General features: G+C 44.7%; 2 protein-coding genes across 4 annotated transcripts in view; both read right to left on the reverse strand.

Annotated features, from left to right (window-relative positions):
• Positions 395 to 3,684, reverse strand: NMB (neuromedin B). Of its 2 annotated transcripts, none has more exons than XM_013972955.2 (3): positions 3,475 to 3,684; positions 2,671 to 2,843; positions 395 to 656 (listed from the first exon to the last, which is right to left on the reverse strand). In XM_013972955.2, the coding sequence occupies exons 1-3, from the start codon at positions 3,629 to 3,631 to the stop codon at positions 591 to 593; spliced, it is 396 nt and encodes a 131-aa protein (XP_013828409.1). In that variant the 5' UTR covers positions 3,632 to 3,684; the 3' UTR covers positions 395 to 590. The 2 variants fall into 2 exon arrangements, with proteins under 2 accessions (XP_013828409.1, XP_005695057.1); XM_005695000.3 differs by having other exon boundaries at positions 395 to 661; positions 3,475 to 3,683.
• The window catches only part of SEC11A (SEC11 homolog A, signal peptidase complex subunit), a 32,793-nt gene continuing 21,552 nt past the window's right edge, over positions 13,079 to 24,319 (reverse strand). For both annotated transcript variants that reach the window (XM_018066080.1, XM_018066079.1), the window contains exons 4-6: positions 19,717 to 19,836; positions 13,778 to 13,835; positions 13,079 to 13,595 (exon numbers count right to left, since the gene is read on the reverse strand). In XM_018066080.1, the coding sequence (XP_017921569.1) occupies positions 13,545 to 13,595; positions 13,778 to 13,835; positions 19,717 to 19,836 (229 nt within the window). In that variant the 3' untranslated portion in view covers positions 13,079 to 13,544. The remainder of the gene's footprint in view (positions 13,596 to 13,777; positions 13,836 to 19,716; positions 19,837 to 24,319) is intronic.

The following is a 24,319-nucleotide window of genomic DNA, read 5'->3' on the forward strand; positions in this document are numbered from 1 at the left end:
GGGGACACTGGGGTCTGGATCCCAGCTCAGCTCTCTCCTTTGTTAACACTGGGCACTCCCCTCAAACCATGGCGAGTAGATAAAATCAGGTAAGCAAAGCCCTCCCGTGTAGTGTACGCAGTTCCCTTTTACAGGTGGGAAACAGGAGAGACTTGCCTCTGCCAGTAGGTGGCAGCGGCGAGAGTAGAAAAGCGGCTGGCAGAGGACCTGGCATCCCAGCAGGCACTGAGTGAGTACCTGCTTGCGAATGAGTGGATGAGCAGAAGCCCAGAATCAATCCCAGGCTGGTGTTCTGGGCTCTTTGGGGCCAGCCCCATCTCAGTGAACACTGGGTCTTCCAGCCTCCTTTCCCTCCCATCCCCTCCAGCACAGGTAGAAGGAGAGGACCAGACAGTCTACGTAAAGAGCAGGGTTTTATTCACAACTTCAACAGGGAAGCAAGAAATACGGCAGGGACAGCATTTGCATCTGCACCGGCGATATTCCTGACAGCCCAACCGGAAATCACGGTAATGGAGTGACAGAGATGTGAGCCCATGGTTTACATCCAGATGGGTCCCATACAGCACCTTCCCTGGGGAGGCACAATCTCAGCCATGTCGTCGTGTCTTCCTGATTAATAGCGTCACTTCTGCAGCGTTTGCACCAGCAGCCTCCTGTGCTGAAGGGGAACACACAGAGGAATTGGCCCCGGGCGGGGGTGGGACAAATGATAGGGGCATCCTGCCATTCCTAAGTGGAGGGCACCCACAGAGGTCAGCAGGGGCAGCCTCCCCACCCCACCCAGTACCTTTCTCCCTGTAGGGCCTGGGAGGGGTCAGGGCAGTGGTTTCCTCAACCTCACAGAGTGGTCATGACAGTCAATGGAGATCCTAGAAATCAAGTCGAAGCACCAGGCCTGACCCTGGGCCAGACACTGTTCTGACTCCCCAACCTCCAGCTCCGCCCTAGACCTCACTTCTGAAGTCCCACCCCCCAGGGCTAGGTACTGCTGCCTCTGAGATTCTCGAGTTGGTCTTCATGTTTCAGGCCTTCAAGATCAGTGGACCCAGAGGGGCCATCATCTTCCTTCAGACCCAGCCAGCCTGAGTTCGTAGCCCTTGCACCTGAGGTCTTTAGGGGCTGTGCAGCACGTGAGGTCTTAGCTTCCCAGCCGGGGATCAAACTCGTGTCCCATGCAGGGGGAGCAAAGAGTCTCAACCACTGGGCTGCCAGTGGAGTACCAGGCTGGTGGTTCTGTGCATCAGGAGGGCCAAGGTTGACTGGGACTGGGGATGAACTTTCTTTAGGGAATGTCCCTCCCTTCTTTCAAAATGTACACAGTATATGCTAGGCACAGTGGGAGACACACAGTTAAGTCAGCCACCGGCACAGCCAGGGAGCTCACAGACTGGTAACAGCTTCTGTTTACTAAATGTTTTCTATGCATTAGGCGTCACGCTCAGCATGTGACATAAATGGTCTCATTTAAGGGAAGTGGGACACTATTATTCCCATTTTAGGGTTGAGGAAGATGAGGCTTAGAGAGGCTACATGACATTTCTAAGGTCCCACAGCTACCAAGTAGCTGGATTATGAGCCCAGCATGCTGTCACCAGAGTCCACATTCTACTATACCTTATTATACCTTCTTCACAGAGCAACAAAGTACCAAGGAAGGTCTGTGGGATAGGGAGGTGCCAGGAGCAGAGAATGGATGAGCTGCCCCTCCGCCAGGCTGGAGACAAAGGCTGGCTTGGCTCCAGCTCTGGGGCCTTGAACCCTCTGTGTGTGCTCAATCACGTCGGTTGTATCTGACTCTCTGGGACCCCATGGACCCCGCCAGGCTCCTCTGTCCATGGGATTCTCCAGGCAAGAACACTGGAGTGGGTTGCCATGCCCTCCTCCGGGACCTTCGAACCTACATCTCTTCCATCTCTAGCACTGGCAGGCAGGTTCTTTACCACCAGCACCACCTGGAAGCCCCCCTAGCCCAAGCCCCATAGGTCAGTGGTTTACAACCAAGAGTAATTTTGGCTCCCTCCCATGACCCCTCAGCAGGGGACCTTGGGCAGTGTCTGGGAGCATTGTTGGTTGTCATAACTGTGGGCAGAGAGGGAGGCTGCTAAGCTTCCTACAATGCACAGAACAGCCCCCAGAATGTAGGACTGTCCCGCCCAGAAGAGCAGGAGGGCTGGGGCTGAGAAACCCTGCCAGTGGTCACTGAGGCAGATGAGAAACTGGGAAGAGCACTGATCAAAGTGAACGAGGTCCAGACTTGGCCCTGGCTGCTGACTCACTCTCTTCATCCTTTCTGTGGGCACCAGGGTCCCAATAAGCACATACAGGGCACAGCAAAGGTGGACAGCAGGGGAGGGGCAAGTCTGCATAGACCAGAGGGTGAGGGTGGGGTGGGAAGGTCCTGCTGGAAGAAGCTGGATAAGTCCAGGCTGCACCTTTAGACTGGGCAGTGGGTAAGGAGGAACGTCTTCCTCTACTTTTTTTGTCCCTTCGGGTTTGCTGAGAAGGTCAGCTCCCTTTTTTTTGGAATCCTCCCACTTTGAGCTCTGGATCACAGGGAGAGCCTAGAATCCCTGGCTTTCCTGGGCCTCTCCTGCCCTGGCTGGGCACTCACACCCTACGCCCAATGCGGAATCCAGGGGGAGCCCTGGCTGAGTTCTCCTGGCTCACCTGGGTGTGAGGTGCTGGGACACTGAGGCTCATGCCCAGAGCTTGCTTTTGCAGGAGGACCCTGAGCAGATGATGACTCAGCTGTCGTGTCTGGTCCCTCAGGGAGGTGTGGGGAGCTGTCCCCAGTAGGGATGGGCTGGGGGGCTCCAGGCTCTTCTTGCCCATGAAGTGACCTAGAAAGGAAGTGCCAAGGCACAGGGAAGTCAGGGAGCAAGGATGCTATCCCAGTGGGCAAGTCCCCATCTCTCCCGCTTCTCAGTTCTCCTTGCAGGAAGATATACACACAGTCTTTCTCCTCCTGGTCACCAGAAACCACAAAGAACCCCCAGTGGTGGCAAAACCTGCACCTCAGCTTTTCCGGAGCAGGTAGAGGTGGGTGGCGGGGATGGCACAGCTGGAAGGGGCGGTGGGAGGCCCCAAGGGCCAGGAAGAAACTCTGCCAGTTGTGCTGTCTGCTTAGGAGAGAGACGGGAAACAGCAGAGAAAGAAGTGAGGACAGGAGGTGTCTGTAAGGTGGAGGTGCAGAGAGAAGACACACTAGAGGTCGGAAGATTCAGTGCAGTCTTGTCTAAGGGAAGAGAAACAGGCTGGCAGGTAGCTCTAGGGTCCAGCCTCAGCTCTGCTTTAAACCGGCTGAGTGAAAGATTTAAACCAAGTCACTGGGTCTGGGTCTCAAGTTCCCCCATCTTACTAGATGAGTTCCAGGGTCCCCACTAGCCTGGACACTAGTGTCCCTGTTTAGGAGAGGCCAGAGAAGGAAGGTGGGAGGGGCGGGGAGCGCTCGCCGGAACCCCGAAGACTCACCGGTGGCCCAGAGGTTGCCCCGCGGGTGCACTCGGATCTTGCTGGCCCGGCTGCGGGGCTCCGGGAGATCCCAGCCGAGCGGGGCGGCGCCGGCCGCGAGCAGAGCAAAGAGCAGGAGGCCGCCGAGCAGCCGAGCACCCCCCGCCCGCAGGGTCATGGTTGGTTCAGGTGCACTTGGAGCTGGCTCCAGTCCCCGGCGCGTGCCTTCCCTCCTTTTAAACCCGCGCCGCTGGGGGCGGAGCCCGCCCCGAGAAGCCCGCCCCCGGCGCGCTCGCTGCCGCCCCGGCCCCGCCCTCTCGGACTCTCAAGTCGGCTGGGGCCAGGGCCGGGGACCCCCTCGGCCCCCTCCACGCACGCTCTCCTGCCCCGACGTGGGCATGGCTTCCTCGGGGTGTCCGGGCCCAAGCCCACCAACTTCAAGCTGAGGATGGGGGAAAAGCCGGCTCCCCTGGCCCTCCTCGCCACTCCCAACAGCTTTCGGCCGAAGGTCGGCTTCAGGGTAGAAAAAGGGGGCGAGGATGCCTCCTTCCCGGGTAACATAGGCGTTACCTATGTAACGGGTAGCAAAGTGCCGGGCACCAGAGGAGCTTGCCAGTCGGCCCCTCCCTCTTGGAGCATCTGACCTGCTCACCCAGCTATCTTTATGCCCTCGCTCCCGGCCAGCACTCACCAGGTCAAGCAGAAATCACAGCACATGCTCCGGATGGGAGCGCAGAAGGATGGAAGGGGAGCCCTCCTCAACCCACCTCAAATGGTGAGAGCCTGGCCTCTCAGTCGGCCAGGAGGCAGATATTTGAGTCAGGGGAGTGAAAGGAGCACTGGACCCGGAGTCCATATACAAGCTGTGTGATCTCTTTGACCCTCACCTTCAACTGTCAAATGGGAATAACCCCTGTGCCCTATATTTAATAATTTTACATCTTTTTAGCCCAATTATTTTGTGGCAGGAAGCAGCAGTCCTACAGGACTCTCAAAGTCAGCACTCTCAAGGAGCCGTCCATGCTTGTCTTGGAAAGAACATTTAGGTCAGTGGCAACACTTAATGAACAGAAGAGGCTGTGCTCCAGAATAATACATTTATTTTTGCTTAAATGTTTACCAAACACCAACATTCAGAGCACCATGCTAAGGACAGGAGGGGAGACAAAAGATAACAATCTGCTTCCACCATAGCTGACCATCTCATTGGAGAGACAGAGTACAAAAGCAGTTAATGACGGAGGCGCAGGTTACCAACCAACCCCTGGGCTCTGGACTCTTCTCAGAAACACTGCAGTGTGGCTGTGAGAGAACCTACTCCCCAGACTGGCTCAATAACGGTACCTGCTATTATTATTCTTGCCATATCTAGCTCAGCAAGGCTCTGTGGATCACCATCTTAGAAGGGAAAGTGTGTACAAGAAGCTGACTGTCATGCTGAGATCCCAGAAAGCATGACAGGCAGGACAAGGACACTCCGTTTCGGGCCCAGGCTTTCTTCCACTCTCCCTGCTTCTCATCTCCCACCCTGGCATTTACACCTCTCTGTATTCTTGTCACTGCTTCAGCCATAGTGTACAGATATAGCTCGCATCACCTTCCCGTTATAATCGTCCCTTTTCACTCCCCACCCCCCCCACCGCTTGCATCACACACCCCTCCTGTCTTCTCTAGTCCTCGGTCACAGAAGTTAGGAGGCGGCATTGAGTGCTGCCTCACTCAGAGGCTTAAAGGAATCTTATCTGGCAGGCTTCTCTCTCCTCATTTTATAGCTGCAAACAGGCTCGGACTGGAAACTTGCCCAGATGTCACGCTGGAATCAGACTTCAGGTCTGTTCAGAGCACTCCTTCAGGCCCCCAGAGTCATCAGGAACTGATGCTGCCCTCTCTGAGCCATGCCCACTCCCGCTGTGCCATCCTGTTACAGAGCAGGCTGGTGTGGATTTCTCAAGGGGGCGAGGAAGCGGGCACTGACTGACTGAGAGTTTCACCTCTCTTCTGCAGGTGACCCTGGCACCTGGGTTCTGCTCTGACAGGTTCACTCATAGTTAGGCAAACCTCCTCTGACACAGCCTGTGTTCACAGCTCCAACCACACCTGCGAGAATGATCCCCGATGCCCCTGGGGATTATTTCATCTGTCAGGTGAGCACAGGAAGAGGGGCCTCCAAGGACCCTGGAGAAAGTAGCAGGGCAGCAGCTCCACAGCCAGCTATAAACCACTGTCCCAGGAATGTGCAGTTAGGCACAGCAGAGAGGGAACTTGCCCAAGACAGCGCTTCCACGTCAGATCCCTCGGGGAGTAGTGCTGGGCTGAGTTTCAAGTGAGGACCTCAACTGCACACTGCCTGTTCCTAAGTCCCCTCTCCCTGGGGCAAGACAGACAGTGAATCACATGGACAGTGACTCATGGGAACTGCCAGGGGAAGCTCTTCAGAGCTCACGCTGACCCTCTGAGATTTCAGACAATGCAGAGAAGATTCAAAGGACACCCAAAAGGTGAGTACGGGGTGAAAGATATATGGAAAATCCTCTGATAACCAACACCAACCAAATATTTAAACTGCATCATGCATTTAGTAAAGATTGCTTAAAGAACATATATATTATTGATTGCTACGTTTCATTAAATTAGAATCAATTACAAATAACATCTTTTCACAGCCAAATCTTTTTTGTTATTGTTTTCCAAAGCACTTACATGCACACTCCTTTGATCACCAATACTACTTTGATGCAGTAAAGGCTAGTACTATGTCCATTTTATAGATGAGTTAACTCAAGTAAACACAAGTTAGGTGCAAAGAAGCTAAACAAACAGAGAAAACCTGAGTGTGGACTTCAAACACATGAAAGGTAGAGGACAAAAGAGAAAATAAAAAGCAGAAATTTAAATGAGACATAAATGAGCCTAGAGAAGAAGGAAGGGTGACAAACCGAGATGCTCCGAATAAGACGGTGTAAAATCATTCTCCTGGCAAATCTCGGAGCAGAGATCCCATGTGCGTGGGTTGTGGAGAGAAAGAGAAACATCTTGGGACATCTCAGGTCCTGCTCTTTAGGTTCAGAATGGGTAAGGGGCTGTAGAATCAGGAGAAATGCATGATCTTTAAGAGAGGAAGAAAAGGTGTCAGGGATATTTGATACAATTTCACAAAGTCAGAGGAGACACATAGGAACTAGCTAGAATATCAAATTTTAACCATTAATAAGGAACTATTTCAGGAACTGAAATTGCCAAAATACAAAAATTTTTCAAGACAATATTCAAAAACAAAATAGAAAAGATACATCTAATGAGAAAGTGATGAGGATGCCAAGAATGGCTGAGAAAGCTAAGCAGCTACTGCTCGGCTAAATGGCACAGATGCTCAGGAAAGTTACAACAACCCTAACCAAGTGAGAAGCCCCAGGCCCCACGTTCATAAGATGATTTGGGTGTAATAGGTACTTCAGAGGGCATTTCAGTAACGGAAATAAATACTCTTTTAACTCCAAAGAGGTTTGAATACTTGGTAGTTTACCTGAGAAACTCACTATTTCTAGGAGATTTACTGAGGAAATCCATGGAAGAACAACCTAGGGCTTCTATGAAAGAACACCCAAGGGCTTTGTGATTGTGGGGTTTATTCCAGATAAATGAATCTCATAAGAGCTTATAAAGGTAGAATAACTGGGTTACGACATTGTGGCCTGGTTAATATAACCAGAATTCAAGTTCTGGCTCTGCTACCCACAGGTCTGGAGATCCTGGGCAAATCTCTTCACCTCCAGTTTCTCTTCTTTTGTAAAATGGAGTTTATTTTGAGGACTAAAGGAGGAAAAAAAAAAAAAAAAATCTGTTATAAATTCAAAAGCACTTGGCCGAGCACTGGAGAATTTGGAGTACTCACTATTATTAGCTGGATCCTAGAAAAAGCAAAGCCTGCCTTACATCTGAAGCCCATTACAGGGGAAAAAGTCTCCCTGGGTAGCGGGTGAGGCCATGGTATTGACATAACAGTCTGCAAAATGCCTATTACATCGTGACTTGTTTGATAAACAAATGCTAGCGTACCTACCTCAACTTTTGACCAATTCCAAGAAACATGTTCTACATGGCATTCTCTCTTCTTGCTCAAATAAGCTGTCAAGTTGACAACTCTCATCAAAGCATCATGCGAGCAAATTTCCTTACTTGCCTACCCAAAGTCCCGAGTGCAAATTATTTTAACTAGATTCCTTGAACTAAAGCTGGAAACCAGCTTGAAAGGGTTCCAAATTTGGCTCAACCGGTAAAGAATCTGCCTGCAGTGCAGAAGACCTGGGTTAGAACCAGCTTAGCAACCTAAATAAACTGGCCAGTTAAGATAAGGGTTTTACAGAAAAGATTCTTGATGGAGAGTAGATGGCATTCCAGAAACTCCTAAAATTAACAGAACAAGGATCTATAATTTGAAAGTTGCATTGAATGTAACTGGATATGAGAGATGAGTAACTACTGTTTTTATAATACAAACTTAAGCAACAAGATAACATGTTCTTGACTGGTAAGGATTAAGAGGCTGGATATAACAGACCCGAAAAGAGGTTTATCAGAATGGAGAAGAGGTGTGAAATTTTTGTTTTCTTAAAAAAGACCATGAGTTTACAGACTTCCCTGGCGGTCTAGTGTTTAAAACTCTGCACTTCCTTCCAGTGCAGGGGGTACGGGTTCAATCCCTGATCAGGAAGATCCTGCATGCCACATGATGTGATCAAAAAAAAAAAAAGACCATGAGTTTTTAAAGATTAAGGAAAACTGCTTTACAGGAAAACTAACTGAAGGAAGATTCTGGCTGATTAGATGGGTAGCTGATTTTTTGCAAGGTGGCTTTCTGCAGAAGGGGCCAAACTATATCTGAACATTCTCAGGAACAGCTCTATGAAAATTATTAGGCTAATTAATATTGAGATTACTGCATAATGCTACACAGTGTCCTTGCAATGAGGTCTGAGAAGTTTCTAGATCTCTGAGTGTCATTACAAGTTTAAAAAAAAATTCCCACTTTATATCCATTCCATGAACCATAGAAATGATTCTTTCCCTCTTCACATTAGCCGCTAAGAAGCTGAGAACCAAAGCGATGGATCTCCTCCAGCAGACAACAGGCTCTTCTGACATGTCTTGTAGGTACTAACCTCACCTCCCATTTTATCCTTTTCTCCTCTCATGCTTATTTCAATCCCAAATTCTTCAACTGTTTTATATCATATCACACAGTACTGGAAGTATCTTTATGAGCCACTTTGCTCCAGATCCTTTCTGGAACACAAGAGGGTATAAATAAACCTAAAATGTGAAAAACACTGTGACAGGGACTAGGGGATATCCAAGAATGAATTACAGGCTGGCGCTGTTTTCATGCCTTCAAGGAGCTAGCTGGAGAGCTGGACATACACAGGACAAACCACTCTGAGGACAGCGCACAAAGTACTGAGGAGACAGCACCGAGAAGGAAGCACTGTGTACCCGAGAGCTTGGAACTAGAGACACCCCTCTGTGAGCGGCCTGTGCATCTCTTAAGGTTGCACTTACGATCCTATGTGGGAAGATCTGTTTACACATTGCCCCAATTAAGGCACTGAGTTCCTGGCAGAGGAGGGACCTTGCCTCACTCATCTTTGTCTCCCCAGAGCCTGGCCCCAAAGCTGGCTCAATAAATGTCTCCTGAATGAGAAAGCTTTTAGTAAGTAGAGAAGTGAGCAGGCACTCCAGGCAGGGCGACCCAGCATAAACAAAGACTGGATGTCTATACAGTGAGACCAATGTCAAGGCTATGAGAACCTGGGGTCTGCTAAGAGCTGAGGTCAGAAAAACCCTGCGGGCCTGGGATGCTACAGGACCTAGAAGGCAATATCCTTGCTGTTTCTGATAACCTCAGCATATTCTAGTTCCTAACACTTTTTGGTTACACAGAATTCTTTCTATATCTAGATTCACCATAATTACAAGTGAAGGGTTAAATTTGTTGTTTTACTTCTGAAACTTCTCTGGTATTACTTGAGGTTATAATAAGGGAGAACAGGGACAGAGACATGCCTGGCCAGGAAATAGCCTGAGGAGCTGACAAAGGTCTGTACAGTCAAAGCTATGGTTTTTCCAGCAGTCATGTATGGATATGAGAGCTGGACCATAAGGAAGGCTAAGCGCTGAAGAATTGATGCTTTCTAACTGTGGTGCTGGAGAAGACTCCTGAGAGTCCCTTGGACTGCAAGGAGATCAAACCAGTCAATCCGAAAGGAAATCAGTCTTGAATATTCACTGGAAGGACTGATACTGAAGCTGAAGCTCCAATACTCTGGCCAATTGATGTGAAGGGCCAACTCACTGGAAAAGATTCTGATGCTGGGAAAGATTGAAGGCAGGAGGAGAAGGGGATAAGAGATAATGAGATGGTTGGATGGCATCACTGACTCAATGGACTGGAGTCTGAGCAAACTCTGGGAGATTGTGAAGGACAGGGAAGCCTGGCGTGCTGCAGTCCATGGGGTTGCAAAGAGTAGGACACGACTGAGCAACTGAACAACAACCTGAGGAGCATCCTGAGGAAGGTGGACAATCCATTCAGCCAGCTAGAATTTCTGAAGCTCAACAGAGTGAAAAATGTCGTAAGAAAGGTACCTTCAGAACCAGGGGGAGCTCCCACACCTGAGGGGTTATTAGCATTTGGTAACATCCTTATGCAAATGACCAAGAAATACATTCAGGGATAACAGAGCCTTTATTCCAAGCCTAGGTGCTTTGAGAAGCCTGTGACTCCCTAAGAAAACTGACAAAAACCAATACTTCTCCCACCGAGAAAGAGAACACAGGAAGAGACCAAGAACACGCAAACAAAAGGAAGAAAACAGGATTAACATAAAATATTCTAGAAAGGGAACATGCCGTTTTTAATAGAACCGTTGGGAGATAAAAGTTTTTAGATTTAAATTTGGCAAGACCAAGACAATGTACTCACTAAATATCAGGCAAATACAAGTCACTTTCATGATTCACATGCTCCGATCCAGAATAACAGCGCAACAGTGATGCTACCCTTAGTTACTGCTTTTGGTTCCAGTGCGTGATTATAGGGAACAGTTGGTATATGCTGCCAGATGCTACTGGGAAGACAGAGCGCAGTGTCTGTAAAACAGGGCTCCGGCACTGGAGGAACTTACAATCTGACAGGGGAACTTGAGTCCACAGCCACCAGGATACACAAATAGTATAAGGCTGCAAACAATGAAAGACAGAGGATAATTACGCTGTGAAAAAAGTGAGACTCGGATAAGCAGAAATGAGAGTATGAAATAAGTGAAAACACGGCGGGAGAGCACAAGGTTGCTTCGTGTCAGCACAATTCGAAGTCTGAACTTCACACGCAGGGAATACGAGAGTAAACACAAAATCTGCGGTCTAAAAAGAGACGCTTCCTAAAGGTAAAAGGGGTACGAAAATGAACTCACAGGTGGAAATTATCTAAAACGGGCACAGACCAGCAGGTTATAGCAAAACTGGACGTAAAGTCACGCAAGCAACAGTCATGAGTTATGTTTCTGGAGTCAAGGCTTGGCAGTGAGAATGGGACGGCTCGGGTGAATGTCAGCTTGTAGATGGCGAAATATGATGAGAAAATGACGAATCGAGGCACACATGCCTTCAAAGAGAGGCTGAAATGTGAAGGGGAAGCTTGCATGAATCGCCATGAGCTTCGGTTTAGACAGGACAATTGGCTGGAAGAGTCTGTGGGAGCAGAGAGAAACAGGACTGGAGCTGAGGCCAGGCGCCTGGAGCTCGCGCGTGGAGACTGCTGAGAGTGGGTGAGTGCGGCCAGCAGACAAGCCCAGCATCACGCTCCCAGCTGGGGCTTTCTCAGCTCCTCTTCGACTCTCTTCACTCACAATGGTTAAATCCACCTACCTTCCCACTAGCCCTGTAAAATCTCAAAGAGCTTATACTTCCCTGAAAATAATGAATCAAGCACCTCTGGCAGTTCTTACATCTCCAAAGAGCTTTTAAAAATACATCTACTGAGATTTCCCTGGCGGACCAGTGGTTAAGACTGCACTTCCAATGCGTGGGGCACGGGTGTGATCCCTGTTCAAGGAACTAGGATCCCACATTCCTTGTGGTGTGACCAAAAAACCACATTTTATTTACTAATAAAATCTCCCAGTTTTAAGTCTTATGTTTTACCACTAAAATATAAAACCTGGGAACACGGTCCCTCATTCCACAAATAATGTGTTTTGTTTTTTTTTTTAATTTTTGGCTACTAGAGTGAGTTCAATATTTTCAAATGATCTGATTACTTTTCAGAGAAATTTAGCTGTTGCTTCAAACTACGGCATTCAGTAAAAGAGGAGAAACAGTAATTTTATAAGACTGGATATGAAAATAAGCAAGTGAGGAAAATATAAACACTTCCCTCCCAGTAAGTGTAAAAGGAGGAGGAACCTGGATCACAGAGGATACAAGTACAATCATGTTTACACTCTGGCGAGCTAGGATCACAAAGAACTTTGAGATCCCAACCTTTGCCAGCAGAACACACCACTTCTCCCCAGAGAAGTCTCAGAAAGGCTGGTACAAAAACAGCCAGTTACTACTGGCTCACCAGTTAACCCCACCATCTTTAGGAAGAATGGAGTAAGCAGCAATTTTCTACCACACGTGGAGGTGGGGGGACATTTCAGCACTCTCCTTGGCTCATGAGAAAATAGAAATACTATGTAATCCTCAAAGACAGGTTCAAAGAAGCTCTGTTAGCAGTAATTTGCCAAGTTTCATACTCTGTTGATATCTTTAAGAGTCTGTATGCAAAGTTTGAAGGCTAAAGCCTAGAGAATGGATTTAGGATGGCTGATTTAGGATGACAGAAGATTAATGTCCCTGTTCTCATTCCATTAGAATTAAAGCATGGGCTGATTTCCACCTCAGTTGAACGAATCACAAAAATCATTCATTTAGCCCACTATTTTGCAAAGTATTGAGATTTCACACTAATACAGAGAGAACAGAAAGGATTAAATCTTTTGTGCTTAAAACACATCAGTTACCACATACTCCCTATTTCCTTTACTGTCTCAGTATTAAAAAAAAAAAATACAGCTGGGTTTTGCCTTTTTCACTTTAAACTTTGCCTTCTGTTAAGTCTGCATTAGAGAAAAGCAAAGCCAGGCACTTAGGAGAACAGATTCAGGCAAATTAAGAGTCTAAAGAAAACAAGTAGCACGCTTGCCCTCCAGCACCTTCCTCATGCCTCCCCCAGATGCTTAAACTCACTGCCACCCTGTAGAAAGGGCTGAGAACGTCTCAAGTACAGAAAAGGTTATAAGTCTACAGGAAAGTGAGAGTCACTGAACCTCTCAGCAACCAGCTGGGCTAATACACATCTGAGCCACACCCTCGTGAAGAGTCAATTTTATGACTAAGAGATCCTACTTCTGCTTCACAAAAACAAAAACAAGCAGACAAAAACCAATTGTCAGCATCAGGACAACCTTCTTGGCTGAAAAACTGTTCCCAACAAAGCCTTTACCTCCCCAAGGGGCACTAAGAACCAGCACAGGAAAGCAAATTTCAAACGCTTTCCCGACAAACACAAGTCAGGGATAAGGGGTTTCGATATGCAAAGTCTTTTATTTAAAATTTTGAAAAGTTAAAGACTACGACCACCTCAGTATATGCCATTCCCATTAGAAGGAGGGATGGCAGTTTCAAACTCGGGCAGAGCTGTATTTTCATTTACAGAATTCTGTAGGCACTTTAGAAGTGAAGCTTGGCTTCAAAATACAAACACTGGGGGCTTTGGCTCAACCTTTTAATATAAAAAATTCACTGATGTACAAAAATGCGAAGTGTGACAGTGACAACATGTGAAAATCTGTGACGGAAAGTCCCCTCGAGTGCACGCGGTGGTGCGCACACCCGCCCACACGCACTCGCATGGAAACATAAACGAATGCAAACCAGCGCAGCCAGGAAGCGCCGATGTGCTCTCCACTCCACCAACCGCAGATCGGCAGCTACTCCCAACACTCAGGAACAGAGAGTACAGCATCTTCCAGGACAGCAAGGCAGACTTCTTACTCACGATGGACCAGCACAAATAAACCCAGCAAAAAGAGCACAGCGTACTAGAAAACAAACACAGAAGCACAAGTCAGAGAAGCTTGGGGAAGCTCACAAAGCCTCAGTTCACTAACTGGAGTCTGGGACCATGGTAAGTCACTAAATCATCCAACTGGCCTTTCATCTTTTAACTGTAATCCATTTAATAGTTTCCAAAACTCATGAAACGCAAAGTATCAGATCTTACCTTAAATTTAGGATAGTCATTCATGAGGATCGTCACAATCCCAATGTAAGGAACAAATCTAAACAAACAAACACACAGGAGGTTGAGCATCACAGAACTTTCTAAGTAGCTATCACCATTTATGGAACATTCTCAGTTCTATCTTCCACTGAATACTGACTTTCAGCTGACAAAGTCCACTTGTATACACTGTTCTATTAGACTCTTTCAACAGCCCATGTGATAGGGAAGTTAGCGATATCACCATTTTATAGATGAGGAAACAGTTGCTCATGCCCGGGGTACATGGTAGAACCAGTACCAGATCTGAGGTTTCTGACCTCTAGGTGGTGACCCTAATGCCACGTGCTTATTCAGTGTCAGGGGCTGGGCTTGTTTTTATAACCTTGGGAAAGCTGTCAGTCTAGCTGGGGAGACCAGGCAAACACAGCCAGAACTTTACAAGGTACTTCATGGTAAGTGTCCCCAAGGTGAGTGTAACAGCTCTATTATAGTACTTAAGATTTCACCACTCTCTCCTTTTATAACCATGTGTAATCTGGCCTGGGCTCTCTTAATCCTGAAACTTCTTTTGGAATAGTCTAAACCCCTGGTAGCTCAGTTGGTAAAGAATCTGCCTGCAATGTGGGACACCTGGGTTTGATCCCTGGGTTGGTAAGATCCCCTGGAGAAGGGAAAGAATACGACTACTCACTGTGGTATTTTGGCCTGGAGAATTCCATGGACTCTACAGTCCATGGGGTCGCAAAGAGTAGGACATGACTGAGCAACTTTCACTTTCACTTTCTGCAGAAGACCCGTCTCAGCACCTGTCTTCCTTTTCGTCTCTGCAGCGTTTGACTTTTGATGACCAGAATCCTGCCCATGAAACCTTTCTCCTTGGCTTCCGTCAACACACCAGTCTCCTCCTCCAACTCCACCTCCCTCGGCTGCAACACCTGTTTTTTAATTTTTCACTAGTTCTTGCTTTCCTGTCATCCCTAAAGTTTATGCCCTCAAACTAGGTAAAAATCACGTATTAAATAATCTCATAGCACCTCATATATTTTCTCAGAAATCTTCATCATGAGTTTAATTACAGAATTAGTTGCCTAACTAGCTGGGCAGTTATCTGTCTTCCCTACTAGACGCTAAGCTCTCCAGGGGCAAAAACAGTGCCAATCTGCTCCCCACTCTATCTTCAAGGCCAAACATGATATACACGGCACACAGCAGGCTTCCAGCAAAGACTGCCAGACTGAAGGTTGGGATGTCCTGGCCTCGTCTTTTCTCTTTCCCTGGGGAATCTCATCTCCTCCCAGGACTTCAATTCTCCCCTCAAAACAAAAGACTCTTCAACATAAAAATTTAGGGGCGAGAAAGATGTGGGAGGAAATAGCTGTTAGAAATGTACACCTTTCTTTTTCTTCCTCTGCTCCTGTTGGATTCGAGAGTGGACTGGGGATACCGTCCTAGAGCTTGTCCTAGAGAAGGGAGGCTGATCTTTGCCTCCTTCAAAGTGTCTCAGGTATTTTCATTCAGGGCACTCACAACTGCTGCACACACCAAAGGTGCACAAACAGAGATGACCTCCTATGTAACACCTCTACCATCAAAGGCTCAGGCAGTCTTGGGAAACAGCAGCTTTGTCTGGGCTGCATTTTGCTTCCTTCTGAGAGCTCCTCTTACTTTCTGTTTCCTGTCCCCACCCCATCCTACCCTTCTCCCTCCTGGCAGCACTATCCAGACCCATCTCTCCTCCTCCCCAAACGCCCATTCCTGTAAGCTGATGCTTCTTAAAACCTACACTTCTGTGTGAATCACTTGGACAGCTTGTTATGATGCTCTGTCTTCCCAGGTTTACTGAGTCAGTGTACCTCCGGAAGGTCAGGCCCAAATGACACTTCTGCACATTTAAGAACAAGAAGCACAGCTTTAGCCAGTGAGATGCATGGAACAGGTGTGTAGTGACAATAACTTCCTCTTTAGGGCCCATGCTTTAGTTTTGACCCCTGGCACCTCTAAGAACTGAACGGTCACTAAAGAATTGACTTGCTAAAGCTCTAGGAAGGTAGATAAAGGTTTCCTATATTTTTAATACACATTTTTTCTTTTTAATGCAACAACTCTATTTCTTTCGTCTCATTTATAACATTTCATATAAGGAACAGTTTCCAGTCTTTCAGAAGAAAAATCATCTAATTTAAGGATATAAGGGCAAATGCCTTTCAGTAAAATGAACATTAAAAGTTATAAAAGCATCCGTGACTTCCATGAAAACAATTATCAAGCTGCTAATTCTGGCCTGATGAGCAATCAGCAGCCATTCTCATGGGTAGAGACTTTCACTGTCACCTCCATACAATGATATCTATGCTCAAAGAACCAGTGATTACACAGTCTGCTTATAGGTTATCGGTGGGAATATTTTTTTTCCCCTAAAGGCGGTTTTACCTTGCTTATCATAAGTGAAATAGAAGCAACCTGATCTTTAAAAGTAACAGAAGCAAAATATAAGGTTGCCAGAATATGACAGGCAGTCCAAAGTCAAATGAAAATTTTTTATCTGTACCACTGATTCCCTCCATGGACAGACAAGAGCTGCTATCATCAGTCATCTTAAATTTAAATCATTTGCACTTTTTTCCTACTGAACTCAGATAAACTCTGCTGAAGCAGAGTTGATAATAAGCGAATGTTTAAAATAAGTTGAAAAAAAAATGCCACTCACAAAGCCAACTTCAACACCAGCCAGTGTGGCAAGTTAACATCTAGAAGGCAGAGTATGGGTAAATACATAGTCCCGGGAGTTCTCGGTATCAAAGGTGCTGCTATGAAAGGAGCCTCAGAAGGAAAAAAAAGAACCATGTGCTGATGTTTTGGGTGAAAATAATCTGTCAAATGTCAAGAGAGGTCTATGCCTGGGAAGTCTGGACCCTAGTAGCTGACTTAAGAAGGATCACTGTTTCCATCCCGGAATGATCTGTTTCAAGTTAAGTAAAAAGTACATTTTGAAAGCCTCCTCTATAAACCTGATTTCGGTCAACAGAGAGCTCACTTACTCTGTTCCTTCCTTTATTTTTATTCTCTTTATCATTGTCAGTATTTTTCTATTTCCTGATCTTCTGCCAGGCTTTCCCCTTTTCTGTTGCTTTCTACCCTTCTGAAACTAACAGCCTCTCTTGTGTTTTCCAACTACCTGAAGTTAGAAAGAATCACCCCTATTCTTAGTAGGTTCAGTATTAGTTTCACTTTCTAAAATTGTTTTATTACATGCTACAACATGAATGAACCTTGAAAACGTTACGCTAGGTAAAAGAAGCCAGACATTAAAGACCACATATTTAAAAACAAACAAACATATATTGTAAGATTCTGTTTATACAGCATGTCCAGAACAGGCACTCCATAGAGACAGAAAGTAAATGAGTGGCTGCCAGGGGCTGTGAGGAAAAAGGGACAAGGAGTGACTGCAAATGAATACCTAGTTTTCTTTTTGGGGTGTGGAAATGTTCTGGAATTAAATAGTGGTGATGGTTTTACAACTTTCTGAATATAATAAGACCCACTGTACTGTACACTTTAAAATGATAAATTTTATATCCCAATATATGTGATTTATAGCTCAATAAAAAATGTTCTAAACTTGTTTTTATTTAGTGCCTTAGGCTTCAGTGTGCAGCTGTTTGAGGGAAAAAAAAAAGTTCCAAGGTTGGGTACGGTCTGACTCTGAAATGTAGTTTAGCGTTTTATAAACACAATTTCCACAAAAGGAGGCAATGTGCCCCATTATGTGTCAGGGTTAAGTGGTGACAGGATCAACAGAAAGTGAATTTGTACACTTGACGCTGTGCTCCTGCTACTCACGTGCCAGGTGCTTACCCTTCGGGGAAGGTTACTTAATTCAGAGTTCCAGACTGTAACATTTTTTTAATTAAAAGTAAGAAAAAGGTCTATAACTTTCAATGTCGGGATTTTAGATATGACACTGTATACAGTTAGGGATTAAAAAAAGAAAAATTCTTCAGAATGACAAGCTACGTGAGAAAAAGAAAGCCTGGTTTCTCCACCTTTTCATGGGACGATTCATTTTTTCACCCCAAAGTGAAAAAAGTGAGAGTGAGCAGACAGAGCAGCATGAACACCTGAGACTCGAGATCCAGATAAGGGACGCTCCGTCATGTCGGTAGGAGGGTAGACACAGCTAGAGCGCAACGGCCAGAGCCTTAAGATACACTCATGTTTCACCAGGTTACTCCACTTCTAAAAATGTGCTGTGAAAAAAGCGAGGGCAGAGCCACTGAGACACGTAAGAGGGATATTCCTCGTTAACGTTGCTCACAATTTAAACACAGAAAACAACTGAAGGCATTCGACAAATAGGAGGTTGGCTAAATAAAAACATGGTCTTTCCACACGGTGGAGTAGCATATGACTTTGATGATATGAAAATGATGATATGGAAAAAGAGGTTAAAAGCAGCGTGACCATTCTTTCCCCATACATAAACTGTGTTTATGTCTGTATACACACTTACATATTAAGATTTGCATCTTTATACATAAAGATTAAAAGAACATGAACCAAAAAATTAAATATTTATGGAGGGAGTGAAAAGGAGAGAAGGGACTTTGCTTTTTGATGTCTGTTATTTCCTTGTGTCTCTATAAGAATCTGTACATTTGCAATTAAAGGAAAAGCAAAAAGACTCAAAGAAGTTGATATTACCAGCACCTTGGGAACAGAAAGAAATGGGGACTATGCCTTCTCCGAAGCCCTGATGTATCTAATTTGAATCACAAAAGTATGTTTGGCTCCATCCTAGGAAATCAAGTTCCCTTGAACTTGAGGCGTACACAAAATCCAGCTCTGCTGAAGACAAAACATATCGGTGCTTTTTCTGACCCATTGTCTTTAGCCCCAAACGGAACATCTCTTACACTGTTACTTCTACTTAACAACTTGAAATTATTTCTCTTCAGGAACACGGTTCATCAGTTCCACTGCTGGCTCATGGGACCACTGAATCCACCGCGTCTGCTCTAGGTTAGAAGAAGCAGATGTCCTGACAGTGGAGCAGAGCACCCCAGGCTTCTAAATAGTGAGGACAAGTGCGGCCCATCTCAAGAGTCATACCAGTAATCTGGGGGCAATGGTTAAAACAGTGGGTTCTGGAGCCAGCCAGCCACTTTTAGTATCAGTGTGATCTTAGATAAGCAACCTCACATGTCTGTTTCCTCATCTGTAGAATGGAAATATTAGGGTTGTTCTGAGGTTAAAATGAGGTAATTCGTGTCAAGAAAGCACTTAGGATGAGTCTCTGGCAGATAGTAAGCCCTAGTAAATGTGAGTTATTGTTAATACTATTAATAACATGAAGGTAGCAATAATCCCATACTTCCTCATTCCAATAACTTACAATTCCTGTCCTCCACTCATCTGTTCTCCTGATAAAATCTGAAATAAACAGGCTTAATAAAACTTTAAAATTTCATTTGACCTCAGTAATTTCACAACTAGAAATAAAACAGTGTGGAATACATTATCATGATGAAATAAATCTAGATGAACACTTTGAGTTGCTGACTCAGTAAATACTTACAAAACGTGAGTTTTAAGAAGGAGGATTAATATCACTCTGGATCCCTAGAGCCTAGCACAGAATAGACATCAGAGTACATGGGAGGTGCACAAAAACATTTCATAAATGAATTAAACAAATGAATTTTTAAAACTGTCACTCTAATTCATCCTCACCACTAATATTCTGTTCTTTTTCAGCAGTCCACATTCTCCCCTCTGGAGCAGTAGAAGTTACAAATGTGTTTTAAGAAGCGTACGTTTTCAAAAGACACAAGATGATTTGACCAAAACAGGACCAAACCATTATATTCAATTGTGTATGATCAGCCAATACAAACGAGATAGCCAATGTGTCTAAATCTCCCCTCTCTACTTACCCCCTTGCTCTTCCCACGACATCTTTTTTCTCTAACCAATGTTGTCCTTGTTTATAGAGGCCTCGATCATCAACCGCATTATTATCTCCTTTGGTTAAAAACTTGATATGTCCATTTTGCCTTAAAAGAGTAAGGGAAACCCAAGCCATCAAATACCTTCATGCCATTTGAAAGTACAAAATTTGCTCATGATAACTGAAAATTCCTATGGAACTGTGGTATTTTATCTTCACTCCCAATATCAAAATAATTATTTAGCCAAAAGATGTTCACAGCTGCGTTGTTTGTAACAGGAAAAAACTGAAAACAAGCTAAAAGGCTAACAGGAGTTGAAATCCATACAAGCATTAAGGATAATGATACAGAAGAACAAATTTAATGACATTAGAGCATACAAATTTTATTGTGAAAAAATATTACAAAATAGCATGTACAGAATAATTTTTTATATTTTTATCTTTATAATAAAATAAACACAAACCACCAACTTTCTGGAAATACCAACAGCAAAGGAAAACATTAACCTATCCTACAGGATATAATCTGCAAAATGAAGACAATAGGAAAATGCAGAATGACCCAGTTTCTTTAACTAATAAATCGCAAGAAACTGGAGAAGGAATTTACGGATTAAATAAAAGACATAAAGCTATATTAACCAAATGCAACTGAGGACGTCCTTTAACTCTGGTTTCAAAGAAACTGCTGAAAACAGTTAAGACACAATTGGAAATGTGAACAAAGATTGGAAACTTAATAATACAAAGAAACATTTATTCATTTTTTTAGGTGTAAGCATGCTAATTATCTGGAATCAAGCTTGCCGGGAGAAATATCAATAACCTCAGATACGCAGATAATACCACCCTTATGGCAGAAAGCGAAGAAGAACTAAGGAGCCTCTTGATGGAAGTAAAAGAGGAGAGTGAAAAAGTTGGCTTAAAACTCAACATTCAGAAAACTAAGATCATGGCATCCCATCCCATACTTCATGACAAATAGATGGGAAAACAGCAGAAACAGTGAGAGACTTTATTTCTTTGGGCTCCAAAATCCACTGCAGATGGTGACTGCAGCCATGAAATTAAAAGACACTTGCTCCTTGGAAGAAAAGCTACGACCAACCTACACACCATATTAAAAAGCAGAGACATTACTTTGCCGACAAAGGTCCATCTAGTCAAGGTTACGGTTTTTCCAGTAGTCATGTATGGATGTGCGAGTTGGACTATAAAGAAAGCTGAGCACTGAAGAATTGATGCTTTTGAACTGTAGTGTTGGAGAAGACTCCCGAGAGTCCCCTGGACTGCAAGAAGATCCAACCAGTCCATCCTAAAGGAAATCAGTCTTGACTATTCATTGGAAGGACTGATGCTGAGGCTGAAACTCCAATACTTTGGCCACCTGATGCAGAGAACCAACTCACTGGAAAAGACCCTGATGCTGGGAAAGACTGAAGGCAGGAGAAGGGGATGACAGAGGATGAGATGTTTGGATGGCATCACTGACGCGATGCACATGAGTTTGAGTAGGCTCTGGGAGTTGGTGATGGACAGGGAAGCCTGGTGTGCTGCAGTCCATGGGGTCGCAAAGAGTCGGACATGACTGAGCAACAGAACTGCCTGAACTGCTGCTAATTGTAGCTTATTGGAACTAGGTGATTGGTACATGGAAGTTCATTATACTGTTTTGTCTACTTTTGTGAATGTTAGAAACCCTCATATTAAAAGAAAAATTGAAAAAGAAAAATACTAAGCAAGGTCTAAAATGATAGACCAAGGTGTGAACAGCAGCTATCTATGGGGTTTTAAGTTTTTTCTCCAATAAATATATACTACTTTTATAAGCCAGGGTCTATATAAACATCACCTTACTTGATTAGACAATTATTAGTTTAATATTACTAAAGAACCAGGCTTCCCTGGTGGCTCAGATGGTAAAGAATCCGCCTGCAATGCGGGAGACTTGGGTTCAATTCCTTGGTTGGGAAGATCCCCTGGAGAAGGGCATGGCGATCCACTCTAGTATCCTTGCCTGGAGGATCCCCAAGGACAGAGGAGCTTGGCAGGCTGCAGTCCATGGTGTCGCAAAGAGTCGGACATGACTGAGCAACTAAGCACATATACACACAAATGAAATAAATTAAATAATAATAATGATACTAAAGAACCATGTGGCTTCTAGTAATCTTAAAATTAATTGAAATTTACAGTTGACAAAGACTATCTTAAAACTAACTCAAATGAGTTTCAGTTAACAGTTTGACTAGAAAGAAGAAAAATAGCTTCAGCTCCTACAGACTAATACCTACTTAGATTCTAAGGGAGAAACTGGCTCACTAGACACTAAACCATCAGCAGATAGAACTAAATTGGAGGTGTTGCAGACACAACATTCAAGTGCAAACAGTATCATTAAAAATGAGATTCCAATTAGAAAAAATGCAAATATATACAGAGAAAAATAACCTGTATCTGACAACTCAGTAAGTGAAAGAATGTTTGAAAAATCCTGGAGGGTAAAAGAAAACAGGTGTGTGTGGGGGGGAGGGGATAGTGAGTTGCAAGAGACCATCATGAAAATGCAGAGTAAGGACTAAGTCACCCCCATGGCAAATTCTTCTAAACTCTTTATCACGTGCCACTATTCAATATCATCAAATTATAGTACTACCTACAGGCTGAACTTACTAAATACATATTAGAGTACGCTATAAAATAAGATAAAGAGTTTATAAGTGGGGAAAACGTATTAAGAATTGCTCACAGGCTAATAAAAGAGCTATCCAAGAGAATTCAGTCAACTGATAACATTTAACAGCTACCTTTCACCAGGCTTCCCTGGTGGCTCAGAGGTTAAAGCATCTGCCTCCAATGCGGGAGACCCGGGTCGAGAAGATTCCTGGGTCGGGAAGATCCCCTGGAGAAGGGAATGGTAATCCACTCCAGTATTCCTGCCTGGAGAATCCCATGGACGGAGAAGCCTGGTGCTACAGTCCACAAGGTTGCAAAGAGTCAGACACGACTGAGCGACTTCACTTTCACTTTCACCTTTTAAATTAAAAAACCAACTTCATTCACTCCTCTTTCCTAATGCATCCATTATGGAAGAAAATAGAAGACAAGAAACAGCTGAGGGAAAGAGAAGGATTTAAGGAAGATGTTTTTTGCTGTTTGCCACAGTACATATTGCCACAGCTTTCATTCCAATCCCCAAAAAAGGCAAGGCCAAAGAATGTTCAAACTACCGCACTATTGCACTCATCTCACACGCTAGCAAAGTAATGCTCAAAATTCTCCAAGCCAGGCTTCAACAGTACGTGAACCATGAATTTCCAGATGTTCAAGATGGATTTAAAAAAGGCAGAGGAAGCAAAGATCAAATTGCCAACATCCATTGGATCATCGAAAAAGCAAGAGTTCAGAAAAACATCTACTTCTGCTTTATTGACAACACCAAAGGCTTTGACTGTGTGGGTCACAAATTGCGGAAAATTCTGAAAGAGATGGGAATACCAGACCACCTGACCTGCCTTCTGAGAAATCTGTAGGCAGGTCAAGAAGCAACAGTTAGAACTGGACATGGAACAACAGACTGGTTCCAAATTGGGAAAGAAGTATGTTAAGACTGTATATTGTCACCCTGCTTATTTAACTTCTATGCAGAGTACATCATGAGAAATGCCGGGCTAGATGAGGCACAAGCTGGAAATCAAGATTGCCAGGAGAAACAGCAATAACCTCAGGTACACTGATGATACCACCCTTATGGCAGAAAGTGAAGAACTAAAGAGCCTCTTAATGAAAATGAAAGAGGAGACTGAAAAAGTTGGCTTAAAACTCAACATTCAGAAAACTAAGATCATGGCATCCCGTCCCATCACTTCATGGCAAACAGATGGGAAACAGTAGAAACAATGAGAGACTTTATTTTGGGGGGCTTCAAAATCACTGCAGATGGTGACTGCAGCCATGAAATTAAAAGACACTTGCTCCTTGGAAGAAAAGCTATGACCAACCTACACAGCATATTAAAACGCAGAGACATTACTTTGCCAACAAAGGTCTGACTAGTCAAAGCGATGGTTTTCCTAGTAGTCATGTATGGATGTGAGTTGGACTACAAAGAAACCTGAATGCCGAAGAATGATGCTTTTGAACTATAGTGTTGAAGAAGACTCTTGAGAGTCCCCTGGACTGCAAGGAGATCCAACCAGCCAATCCTAAAGGAAATCAGTCCTGAATATTCACTGGAAGGACTGATGTTGAAGCTGAAACTCCAATACTTTGGCCACCTGATGCAAAGAACTGACTCATTAGAAAAGGCCCTGATGCTGGGAAAGATTGAAGGCAGGAGAAGGGGTCGACAGAGATGTTTGGATGGCATCACTGACTCGATGGACATGAGTTTGAGCAAACTCCAGGAGTTGGTGATAGACAGGGAAGCTTAGCGTACTGCAGTCCATTGAGTCACAAAGAGTCAGACAGGACTGAGCGACTGAATTGAATTGAAATGACAGTACGTACAACCTTACCTGCATGCACATCTCTGGTGTGTTTTTTTTTAATTCTCAACTTTAATTCTGAAACATAATTTCCACAAT

This window comes from Capra hircus, chromosome 21, assembly GCF_001704415.2.
Source record: "Capra hircus breed San Clemente chromosome 21, ASM170441v1, whole genome shotgun sequence".
Classification (NCBI taxonomy): domain Eukaryota; kingdom Metazoa; phylum Chordata; class Mammalia; order Artiodactyla; family Bovidae; genus Capra; species Capra hircus.

Excerpts from the sequence above, each read along its gene's own strand:
- NMB (XM_013972955.2), bottom strand. The coding sequence starts at position 3,631 with ATGACCCTGCGGGCGGGGGGTGCTCGGCTGCTCGGCGGCCTCCTGCTC. Across the intron at positions 2,844-3,474 it reads GGGCAACCTCTGGGCCACCG|GTCACTTCATGGGCAAGAAG; the intron begins GTGAGTCTTCGG and ends CTTCCTTTCTAG. Across the intron at positions 657-2,670 it reads TCCCAGCACCTCACACCCAG|GAGGCTGCTGGTGCAAACGC; the intron begins GTGAGCCAGGAG and ends CCTTCAGCACAG.